The 12966-nt window shown below is 32.8% G+C and overlaps 1 protein-coding gene across 12 annotated transcripts in view; it reads left to right on the top strand.

Annotated features, from left to right (window-relative positions):
* The window catches only part of MYCBP2 (MYC binding protein 2), a 232740-nt gene that overhangs the window by 170285 nt on the left and 49489 nt on the right, over window positions 1–12966 (top strand). For 8 of the 12 annotated variants that reach the window (XM_016149321.2, XM_016149322.2, XM_016149327.2 and 5 more), the window contains 2 exons: window positions 3235–3357; window positions 5986–6165. In XM_016149321.2, coding sequence (XP_016004807.1) covers window positions 3235–3357; window positions 5986–6165 — 303 coding nt within the window. The remainder of the gene's footprint in view (window positions 1–3234; window positions 3358–5985; window positions 6166–12966) is intronic. The other 4 variants (XM_016149323.2, XM_016149332.2, XM_016149329.2 and 1 more) reach the window with 2 other exon arrangements.

Below are 12966 nucleotides of genomic sequence, written 5' to 3' on the forward strand. Positions count from 1 at the left end.
TTTTTTAAGCAAAAGCAAAACTAAGTGTTACAAAATCTTGCACTCGTTGAAATTTGTGAAATACACAAATGCACATCGAAAAAGAGAGTTAAAATGTGAAACATTTGAATTCCTGTTTGTAAAACATGCTTTTTATTTCATTCATATAAATTTCTATGATTATTCCTCTGTGCCAGTCCAGGACTGAATTTTTTACCCTTTCTACCACTAAATGGAAGTTCCATTTTCTAACTACAATCAATCATAGTACTTCTCCCAGGCAATATTATGCGATTGAATTTTGTCTCAGGAAAGAAGCATTGAATAAATGCATAGCATCTTTTGGGGGATTTTCTGTTTTGTTGTTAGAATTTCAGCTTTAAACTTCATTTTACCTTTTTCAGCAGTGAACTCATTTAATAAAAGATTCTCCATATTTTTCCCCCTGTCTCTATTCTCCTGGTATCAAAGTCACTCTTCAGAGTTCAGACCCATCATCACCCGAGTGGAACTTCATGTGACTGACCTTGACAGAGTTAAGAATTCCCTGTATGCCCTAAAGAACTGTATTCACCACTAGAACAATGTGATGATATTACATTCAAGTTAATTTTTGTTTTTTAATTCTCGGACTGTGAGTCCATTGTGGACAGGCACCAGGTTTTTATCTTTGTATTCCTAATTCTGAAGCTGTTTTGGCACATACTGGTTGCTCACTAAATTTCGTAACTATAAGCTGAGTCACAAAAATATTAGGACATCAAATGAATACATAAATCAACCATAGACTTTTCTACCAAATCCCCAAATTACAGGATAATGTCAGATAAGCAACTGGACATGCTTCTTTATCCAAAAAAGAATAAACTTATAATACTCATTATCCAATAGGTAATATGACCATAAGTATAAATATATTCAAGAAAGTTTTGAAACTTGCAGGAATAACAGAGTACATGTAGATATATTAACATTATACATAAAACATTCTCCCTTTTTCCCCAAAGTAAGCCTTTGAGATGGGTTATATAATCTTCATTTTACAGGTAAGGCAACTAAAGCTCATAGAATTTAAAATTACTTGCCTTTGGTTATACAATTGGATACATGGCAGATATAAGATGAGCCAGAACCTTCATTTGCATTGCAAAATAAGGGCCCATTCCATCGTACCACACTGCACTGCGTCAAAAATCCATTGAAAACAATTTGAGAACCTCCTACCTCCCTTATCTTTATAGATTCGCTTTCTTAGTCAAAGGTGACATGGTCATGAAATGATGTTCTGAGATGGTAGAACTATTCTTCATTATGTCTTGAAAAAGAAAAAAACTTCATTTGGTGTAAATCAGACATTTTGCAAAATAACCTTCCCATTTACAATATATTAACTATGTGTTAAAATATACTTACTACATATTCATGAATTCTTAAATGTTTTCATTATATAAGAATATTTACACATAAGTGAAACTACTTATTAAAGTAAGATCAGCTTTATATATTACATAGTTAAATAATGTGAGAATGGTTTGGGTGACTGACTATCAAAGGGCCTTTTAGCTTAATAGTCACTTTAACTGGCGATGTATAATGTGTAAGAGTGGGCTCGAGTTGGATTGCCAGGGTACAAATGCCAGCTCTACAGCTTTTCAATTATGTGACCTCGGCCAGTTTACCTAATATCTCTGCGCCTCAGTTTTCTCATTTTCAAAATGAGGATACTTTATAAGTTCTATATAAAAGACAAATGAACAAATAGTGTAATCACTTAATCCTTTGTTCTTTTAACATATATATACATGTGTGTGTGAGAGAGAGATGTATGTGGTCATAATGTGAGTCCTAATTTTTTTTAATATAAAACTTGGGGTAATAAGGAAAGAGATGATAAGTTAGTGCCTTAAAACCACTAAAATTATTTGATGTAGTATTCAAATAGTCTGCTAATTAGCATTACTATGTAACTATTTAATACGGAATTAAGAGGATTTGGCAGTATAGTCATTTATTTAATAAAGTAGTATAAGTAAAGTGAAAGCATTCCTCTTTGTAAAAATTCTTTATTCGTCTTTGATGTTCATAGATAAAGCAAGTAAGCAAAGTTAACTGCTGTAGTCAAAACAGACTTTGCACTTGGTGCCAGACTGTTCTGAATCTAGAGGATGACAGCAATGCTGTCTTTTCTGTTCAGATGACTGTTCATGGGTATTTTCCAGAAGAAATAGTCCACTGCTGAAATATCTTATACTGAAGAGCATTGCCTAAGGGAAGTACTGTGATTGGTTCAATGGGAAAAGTCCAGGAATGTTCGTAAGGGTTAGACTATAATACTGGCACAGCAGAATTCTCATTTTCAGGTGGAAGAAAATACTCCACCATGTTCTTCTAGTTCCATTTTCTGTTTAAAGGGATACTAACTTTTAAAAATGCTTAAACTTTTCATTTTCATAATGTTATTTTAATGTCCTAGGCACTTTTTTCTCTTTACCTTTCATGTAGTAGATTTTGCCTTTTTTTAACTGGCATTAGTATGACTATTTAATTATGCTATTAGTGGTTTTAGTATTATATCAGATAAACTCTTAGAGATACTTCATAGACACTTGATCAGAGATTAACAGAGTCCAATTTATATGTTGCTTTCTTGCCATTTGTAAACTAGATAAAATACTGGCATTTCTTTCTTGAATTAAGAATTCTGATAAATTTGCTGACTTCAGCATGTGTTAATAGCCCTGACACAGAACATGGTTTATCACCTTTATACTTTTTAATTATCCATATTTTCACATTCAGGACTTAAAGTATTTTAGAAGTGAACATTTATTTTGGTACCATGTACTTTAGACATTTGGAAAACTATTTTTCCATTTGAATACTAATGCATAAAATATTTTGATATTTGGCTTATACAGTATCTATTTTTGTTTTGTATAAATTTGTTACGAATATGAGTTCCTGGTCCAGAAATAATTAGTATACATTCAGTGACATAACCTGCCACAATGAAAGTAAATTGACTCCATAAGACTGTATCCCACTTCTAAATTTCACTGTGTATCTGATTATCGAAAACAAAGATTTGTCATATATTTTGTCAGTGTCATTGACCTAATTGGTAAACTTAGCAAATCTAAATGTGAGATTAGTTTAAAATCTGACCATCATGAAAATCTTTCTAATTTTTTCTTTATTCTATGAATAGGGAAAGCATATAAGAAACTAATTTCATAGCTGTGCCTTTTATTGTAGAACAAGTTCTTCTGGATCAAAATTCTCAAACTCCTCCTCCAAGCCCTTTCTCAGTACAGACTTTTAACAAAGGGGCAAGTTGCAGTGCCCAAGGATTTGATTATGGACTCGGAAATAATAAAGGTAGGTGTTTAAAAGTAGTCTTTTACTTACCTAACTTTAATATTTTTATTACCTGATCTTCTACCCATATTTTTTACTGTCTACCCACAAAATTTTATTAAAGTTTATTCCTATAAAACAGTCAAAATGTTTATGAAGGTATTCCTTTTATATTGTGGCTTTTACCAGTTTAAGCTTAAGTTTATAGGAATTCTTGCTTATTTATTCCTATTTTAATGACACATTTTGAATTCACATCATATTCAGTGTCATTATATCTAACAAATGAACTTTTTTTGTATTATCTACTTATTAGGAGGAATGTTAATGAGCAAAAAAGAACTTACCAAAGTGATTCCTTTAAAATCAAGATGTTTAAGTAATATTTTTAAGTAATATTACACATGAGCTTTATTAAATTTGTGTGGCTTTTAATGTATAACCAAGTTATCTTAGTCAATTTAGAATTACATGACATGAAATCTGTGGTTTTGGTATGTATAATGAAGCTAGAAAGTTGTAAAAGAAAACCAAAAACCCTAGGCCATGTTGGTATAAAATGTATACAACTTTTTTGGCTGTGTTAATAGAAGACACCAGCATCATGGACAGTCCAAATTTTGTTGCTTTGAAATAATTTATACCTGAATTTCACCCAAAATGTTATTTGTGTGTAAAAATTCGGACACATTTCATGTTCTCTCCTATGAACCTGATCCTTCCGAATCAGCCATGTTGTAAGCAGATAGCACACAGTTGGATGATGAGTAGGAGGAAGAAGATAGTCTACATGGAACTAATTTTACTTTAAATGTTAAACTAATTCACAGGATTTGATTTCAAGAAATAAATGCAGTGTCATACCTGACTTGCAAAGCAGGTGAAATAGTCTACAAAATATAAAATTACATTAATATAGAGGAAATATTCAATTTAAAATAAAACTGCTTTCTCTTTGATATCTTTATTTCCACAAAGTATTTTTATTAAGGAAGCCTAGCCACAAGATTTCTTTTGGACTCTTTCTACTTTATTGTGTTGATCTGTCCTACAGGTTTGGATACTATATGCTCGCTCATTTCGAAATGGTAGCTCAGATTTCAGCTAACTTAAGTTAGAATGTCATACTTAAGTAGGATAAATTCTTGGTGGCATTTTTTTTCATGTCCCTTTCTCTCTACCATTGTTAGTCCTTAAAATCTCAGTGTTTACTTACACTAGTATACTTCTATAATAATCTGTTTTAAAGCATGTTTAATTCAAATTGTATGTTTTCAGTTTCTAAAATGTATATATTCTGGTGGCTCTTGCTTTGAATCGGTCTTTAAAATATAATTTATTAAAACATCATAAAAATCAGCTTTCAAGAGATACAAACATTGCTGAAACCACGTTATTAAATGAAAATAACAGTGTATTATTTTTTTAAAGTGTGATTTTGCTACCATTGCTCAAAAATAGCATGTACTTATTAATAGGCTTTTAAAATATTTATATGGAACAAAAAATATTAAGAGACTTTAATCTGATTAAATATATTTAATCTTTATTTATCTTATCTTTAACAATAGTTCCCTTTTTCCCTAATTCTTCATACTATCCAAGGTCAAGAAATTATTTTTTGCAAAAATTCTTTTTCTTTAAAACCATTTTATAAAATTCTTTAGCTAAAATCCTTTCTGTAACTGTAGCATTAATTTTTTTAAAGTAAAGATGTGTTTTTTGTGTACACATTTCTTTCGATATAAATCTATTCCTTGTTAGTGCCTCATTTGAAATTTTCATTTATGAATTTTTATTATATTTAAGTAATATGGCTAGAAAGGTACTGTTTTTTCAGTTTGTACATATGTCTGGATATGCTTTTTTTCCCTCTTTGGCATCATTTAAACTAGTATAGATATATATATATATATCTCCTCATAAGTGAGGAGCTGTCATCTGTCCCATTGTATTTCATATTTAAAAGAATATTTTTCTGTGAATGTCCTTTGTATTTAATTTTAAGAAAAAAAAGTCTGAATTTATATTTGAGATACTATTCAAATTGGTAGCTCATATTCCTTTTTATCTTCTGTGTCTTACAGATTTTTATACTATACATTTAACCAAAAGAATTCATGCTTTTAAAAATGTACAATTGCTTTCATGGTAACAATGTTAAAGAAAATATTAATTTATAACTAATGTAAATATATTGCTAAGTTAATACATATACTTTGCCTTCTTCATAAAAAAGACCGCTCACATTATTTGCTTATTTTTCTGCATGAAGCATACTGCATATGAGGCAGGGTGGTATTAGTTACTGTCAGGTACTATGTAGAAGACATTGTTTACTTAGATCTTCATTTATACTTGCATGATATCGAATCAACATATCATAGATTCTTCATAGACTCTATTCTCCCATGCTGCTGCTAGATTTTGTAAATGAATTCAAACGGATTTGGGCTGTTATATAAGATTGTTGGGTGCTTCCATTATTAAAACAAGATGCAACGTTTAGTCCCTAATTTGAAGATAATGATCACCAACTTCCACACATTTCTGATTTGGCATAGTTTTATTTAGTGTTTAACTTTATCTGAATGTCATAAAGCACCATTTACTTTGCCATTTTGGATGTTAATTAATAACAAGTTGTAGTTTTGACTGTTTTGCCCACTGCAGGTGACCAACTGAGTGCCATATTGAATTCAATTCAGTCACGGCCCAATCTCCCAGCTCCTTCCATCTTTGATCAAGCTGCAAAACCTCCCACTTCCCTAGTCCACAGCCCATTTGTGTTCGGACAGCCCCTTTCCTTCCAGCAGCCTCAGCTTCAGAGTAAGTCTGTCAGTCTTACCTGCCTCATCAAGCCATTTCTGAAGCTTCGTTGAGTTGTTTATCAGTTACTAATTATTTATCAACTCACCAGACTGGTTTTATTTAATGATGTTATCCCTCCCCACATTTTTGAAACATTTAAGCTATTCTGAGCAAGACGTTCTGCAGCTAAGACATTTGTTTTTCGTCACACTTTTTTTAAGTGTAGTTAATAAAATATGACTTATGCTTTCTATTCTAGTTCCTGTATTAGCAAATTATACTATAAAACATGTTAAGAAAAACATTTGATTTAAAATTTTCATTTATAATATGCACGATTATGGTAAGCATTCGTTATAGGGGTGACTTTCATTGTTTTACACTGGATTTTTGTTGCTCAGAGATGCCCCAGAGAATAAACCTATTTCACTACACTAGTAGGTGGAGGAGGAGAGATGTTCTGGGCAGGTTTGTTTCTGTTAAGTGAATTTCGTCACCATAAAATATCTACCAACTTAATTTTCCAGATTTTCTCAAGTTGTTGTTTCTTCTCTTTTTACATTTTTGTTGTTATTCTAATACTTAATACATTAAACGGATCGTTTGATTCCAGTCCTGCTTCCTTGGATTGCTGTACCCCTTTATCCATGATAGTAATTCACAATATGGAAAATAGACCCGAAGAAATTACACTTAACTGAGTATTCATTTTCTTAATAGCCTGAGGCTCCTACTTAAAATTCTCAAAGCTCCTTGCAATATGACAACCATATGCTCTTCTTGGCCTTCAGTTTACATGTTGACCATCCAATATAAAAATGTGCTCAGCGAATGACATGTTTTATGGACGTATCAGCTTACATTCCCATTATTTGGATTCAAATACATGACCTCTTTCCTTTAATAAAGTACATTCACACTGAGGTCTAAGTTATTTTTCTACAAAATTATTTTGATGACTTTTATTAGGATTACTTAAGAGATTTCTAGCTCATTTAGTTTTTATTAGGAACCAGGGTCGAATATAGTTAGCAAATGATGTTATTCACTGTAATATAATTATCTACCTTAGGTAAAGAGTACACAAGAGTATAAACTTTTCTAGATTTGTAATATACATCAGGCAAGTTCAATTAATGAAATTAATTAGTTTGGAAATATAAGTAGCATCAACTTCTAGCTAATCATCATCTCTATTCGTATGTGATATTCACTTCATTGTCACTTAAAAGAATTTCAAGGAAACGTAATAGTGTCATGTGTGTGAAATAGTTTCTTCCTTCCTTGATAAGAATTGTGGAAGAATGAAAGAGAAGTGAAGTCTTAGTTTACAAATTTTATGGAGCAACAGATTTTTTACATTTAGATGAACCCAGGTTGCAGGAAGTCTTACAGATAAATACAAGGAAAAAACAAAAAGGAAAAAAGTCATAATCAGGCAGAAAATTCATATTATGTATGAAACTTTTTAAACAGAAATTACTGGTTTTTTGTCAGTTACTCTGTTAACGTGTACCAGGACAGTGACAGCAGACAAGAGAACTAAGGAATAGGGACCCTTTTGTTTGACCTAAAGGTTCATTACCAGCCTTCTCAAAAACAAGTGTAATTACTGTTTTCATTTTACCAAATTATTTAATGAAATATTTCAAAGCAATACATAAAGACCATGATAAATCAGATTTGTCTTTGAAAGATTAATAAGTTTCCAACTGGCATTGTGTCAGTATAGCTTTATGCATATTGCGTCTAAGTGTTATCAGTACCACCGCTTCCTTTACCACCATCTCAGAGCAAATTTGAAATCATGACTTAGAAAAATATCAATTACCAATTTTCTGAATCATTGCCTGCCTGTACTGTAATAATGGGAATTACCTGGATCTTTTTACAGACCTGTTATTCTCAGCAGAATATAACTGAAGTTTGACTTCCAAATTCCAGAAACCAGAAGTCTTAATTTTTAGCATAACTAAAAAACCTGTAGAATCTAAAAGTAGTTTTAATATTTTGGAAGTAAATTCGAATTATATTAATCATATCTTATTAGGAAAGTTGAATGTGACAGGCTACCTGAGTAAATTTTCTTTTCCTAAACTTCGCTGCCATCCATCCCACCGGCATTTTATCTTGCTTAGAAGGTGGATTATGCATACTGAATTTCCTTTATTAATTAGTAAAATGAGATTTATTTTCATTTTATACTTTCGTGATATTAAAATAATCATGTATAAAAGACCATTTTTGTTAATTTTTGCTTATGCTGCTTATCACCAAAAGGTACTAAACACTGTACCTTAAGCACTCTAGTACATCTTCATTTGAGATAATGTCTCCAATCTACAGATAAGGAAACAGTTTAAAGAAGATCAATAATTTGCCCTAGAAATATACATTGTAAGATTGTAGATCCAGAACATAAGGCCAGTTCTGAGTACAAAGGCCATGATTATAAATATTCAACTTTATCTACTGATAATGTAAAATCTGTTCTTTAATATGTGTATATATTTAAATTTCTGCTTACATTTTGTTCTAGCATCTAGAGTATTAGCTTTATTTGGACTGGTGCTTTTTCCCTTTATACTTTAATTTTAAGAAAGTAGCTCGGTTTGAAAGGCAAAATTTTCCTGAATGCCACAGCTCAAGTTCTCAGCTAAGTAGAAGAGCAGGGACACGGTTAAACTGCCCCTCATGTCAGCTTTATCTAGCATTTCTCACATTTTTACCAGTAACTCTTTAGGGTTTTTTTTTGTCCCTGAAGCATAGTTTTTTCACTGATCTCTATAATTTGAAATAATCTGGAACATTAAATTAATTTGGTAATTTCTTAATTAGCAAAATTATTTTATTATAAATGCACACATACCTATATATACACACAAAGCATTTCACCTGTTATTTAGTGAAATAGAATAATTACAGAAATAAAAGTTACAAATTTTCTTTGTCTTACCATGTGTGTATGTGTGCACAGACATGAGAGAGAGTGAAATGTGTATATAGATTTTTTCTTTATTCTATAATTTTTTCTTTTACTTCAAAAGTATTTATGTAGTTTTTAGACTTCGTAAGCAGTTTGGCAATAAGATTCTGGTGGGCTGAGGTAGAAAACATCTACCCCTGCTTTCTTTTAAGAATATTGCATTATTTATTATCTTTCCTCATTTCTTTTAAAAGCATCATTTTTTTCCCCATAGTCCCAACAGTGTCTTTACAAATCATAGACATTCTAGGAATATTTATTGACCATACATACCTAAAATTAAAGATGTTTCTTGTTATCTTATGATAGCTATTCCAGGATTTTCTCAGAGTACATCCTCAAAGAAAAAAAGAAAGAATATTTCAATAGTAATTTTTTAAAAAACAGTTATAACATATAATGTGATGATATGATGTCTAATATGTTGATTGAATTCTGAGCAAGATCTTCTAACCAAAAATCTGTATTTCAAATGACTGTGTTTAACATAAGCATTTTTTACCTACTGTCCAAGAGGCTAAATAGTATAATTTGTGGGGGCAGAAAGATGTTTAATAAAGCATTAAGATAATTTATTCTCTTCCCAGAGATTTTAAACATGTAACATGTAATATATGTCATAATATATCATACTTTCAAGCCCAGATATGAGAACTGTAGGTAACCTTGCAACAAGGATTTTTCTATTTTACCTGTAATCTCACATTCTTAAATGAAATAAAAAACTTGCTAAATGTGACAAAAGAGTCCACCTGAGTATCTACATGCATATTTATTTACATTTGAGGGTGCGTGTGTTTATACACACACACACACACACACACACATATGTACATATATGAATTTCCTTAGCTTATAGAGATGTAGTGATACAAAGATTTTGTTTTGAGTTCTCCTCCAGCCACTTACTAGCTTTAGTGGTTACTTGACACATCTGAGCCTTTTTTACTTCATCCATAAAATGGAGTGCCCAATAAATGTTATCTGTTAGTCTCATTATTGACTTTTGATATAAGCACTTATCTCTCATGCTCCAGGGAAGACTGGAAGAAACCAGTCTCAGAGAGAGCAGTCTGTTCTCTGTGGAATGAGTTGCAGGAAGGAATTTCAAAAAGGACAAGGGAGGTTTCGACTTAGAGATCATATCTGTCTGGGATTATAGGCGCACCACAGAATCTGTTCCTTTGTATCCTTGCCTGATGTGAAGGCGTGGCCTAGACGAACACTTAATTTAGGAGCCCTGTATTTTGTAGTCTCTGTTCTTTCTCCCACTGGTTTTGTGACATTAAGCAGATTTCTAAGATCCTTTTCCTTTTTATAATTTTTTAAAGATAAATGTGCCGATTTTCAACAAAGATTTTGTGAAATCAGGGTCAGCTCTTATTCAAATATTCAAGTTCAATTAAATTTTTCACACTCGAATCTATAGCATCTGTCATAACAGCCAATATATTTGTTTAGTTTTGGCTCTAACATCTCTAGCATCCCTATAAATCCTTATCTTTTTAGTAATGGGCCGGAATTTATCTTCACTCAGCTTTGCCTCTTCCCTGTGGTATGAAATGTTGGCCCATCTTCCTCTGCCTCATCACCAGCATTTTCTCCATCAACCATCCATCTCTCTCTAGGAATTCAAACCAAAGACAGTGCTGCTGTTTAAGAGAAGATCTCCTAGGACATCTGTTTGCTTCCTCCTGACTAAATTTGACTTTTTATCTCTTCCTCTGCCCCCTTTTCCTTATTGGCTACTACATTTATTCCACCCTTCATTACTATCTTTCTTCAGATGGGTTATTCAGTCTTCCATCATCTGTTCACCTGCTTTTATTAAGAATCTATGCTAGGTAATAGCGACCAATAGGTAAAGAAAATATCATCACTAATCTTGAGGGGGTTTTGGAATATTGTACAAGGCAGCATGTTTAAAAAAAAAAATTAAGGAATGGGGGAAAAAAATGATGACATTGCCTTAAGTGCTGCAGGAGCAATATTCACGGGATACAAGAGAGCTATAGGAGGAAAAACTCCTGGCTCAGCTAGGAGAAGGTAGTTTAAAAAGAGGTAGCCCCTAATCAGAATCTGAAGGACTTAGGAATTTATCAGGCAATAATAGGGGAGGGGAAGAACATTATAAGAGTTTTCCCACTGTGAGAATAACAGGAACTAGTTACAGAGACCCATGGAATCAACAAAGGTTTATTGGGCACCACCCATGTGTCACAGCATTCTAAGCGCTGGTCCCTAGTCATGCAAATAGTCCACTTTGGGAGGCTTTTGCAGTAATCCAGGTGAGAAATGATGGTGGCTTTGCCAGAGTAGTAGCCAGAGAGGTAGTAGTAAATTGTGTAATACTGGATACAATTTGAAGGAGAATCAACAGGATTTGCTTACAGATTGAATAGGCAATGAGAAAGTCGGAATAGTAAAGGGTGAATCTAAGTTTTTTTGCCTAGGCGTTTGGAAGACTAATTTTCATTTACTGTGAGGACTCCTGGAGAACTAGGTTTGGCGAGCAATAACAAAGGCTAAATTTTGGACATTATATTGGTAGGCTACTGTTGCATACCAAACCACATCAAAACTTACTACTTAAAATGAACACTATTTAGCTCACAATTCTGCGGTTTGGCAGAATAGACTGAGCTCAGCTAGGTCATTCTTTTGGTCTTGTCTGATTTCTTTCCTGCATCTGTACGTCAGCTAAGCATTTTTACCTCAGGAGGTTGGCTGGGCATTGGTTGGCATGAAAGGAGTGATTGAGCCAAGTGTCTCATCATTAAGCATGCTAACCTGGGTTTGTTGGTGTGGACATTGCTGGAATCTAAGCAAGAGATGCTCAATCTTTTGAGGCTTAGACCAAAATTAACACAGCGTGTTACATCTGCCACCGTCTCTTGGTCAAAGTGAGACATAAGGTGAACCTATGGAGAAATAGACTTCACTTCTTAAATAAAATTTCTGTAAAGGTGCCTGAATACATGGATAGGAATAATTGTAGCCATGTTTGCAAACAACCTATCCCAGATATGTTAAGTTTGAGATTCCGTGTAATTCAGTAGAGATATCAAATTGAGAAGGATCTATGACCCTGGAATTCAGGATATAAATTGGGAGTCCATTGGCTTATAGCAGAATAATTTAAGATTGTTATATATAAGTGCTGTTTAAAGCCATAAGGTGGATTAAAGTTGGAGGAAAGTAGGTCTAGATAGAAAAGAGGAAGCCTAAAGACTGAGCCCTGGGGGGCACTCTAGTGTTTACAGATGGGAGGGACTAGAAGAAATCAGCAAGAGAGACTGAGAAATGGACATAGAGATAAGAAGAAAACCAAGTGACTGTGGTATTTCTGGAAGCCAAGTAAAGAAGACAATTATAAGCTCTATCAAATGTCACTAGAGGGTCAAATAAAGTTAGAATTGAGAATAGACCATCAGATTTAGCAATGTGTCATTGGTTGATAAGAGCAACTTCAATAGAGTGAGATGCTAAGCTTGATTAGAGTGGTTCTAGAGAAAAAGGGAAAGAGAATTGGAAACAATGAGTATAGATAAATCTGTCAAGATTTACTATAAAGGGAAAGAAAAAACAAAGTGAAACCCAAAGAAAAGATGTGAGATCTGGAGAGGTTTTTGTTTTATTTGTTTTTTATTGAGGGGGGAAAAAAAATAACATCAAGGCTGTGTTCTAAAGAGAATAATCCAATAGAGAAAAATTGATGATGCTGGAGAAAGATTTACTGGAACAATATTCTCACATAGGAGAGGGGATGAGATCTAGTGCAAAGTGGAACGGTTGGCTAAGTAGAAGCACAAATAATTTATCCATCGTAACAG

Source organism: Rousettus aegyptiacus, unplaced genomic scaffold (genome assembly GCF_014176215.1).
Source record: "Rousettus aegyptiacus isolate mRouAeg1 unplaced genomic scaffold, mRouAeg1.p scaffold_m13_p_11, whole genome shotgun sequence".
NCBI classification, from domain to species: domain Eukaryota; kingdom Metazoa; phylum Chordata; class Mammalia; order Chiroptera; family Pteropodidae; genus Rousettus; species Rousettus aegyptiacus.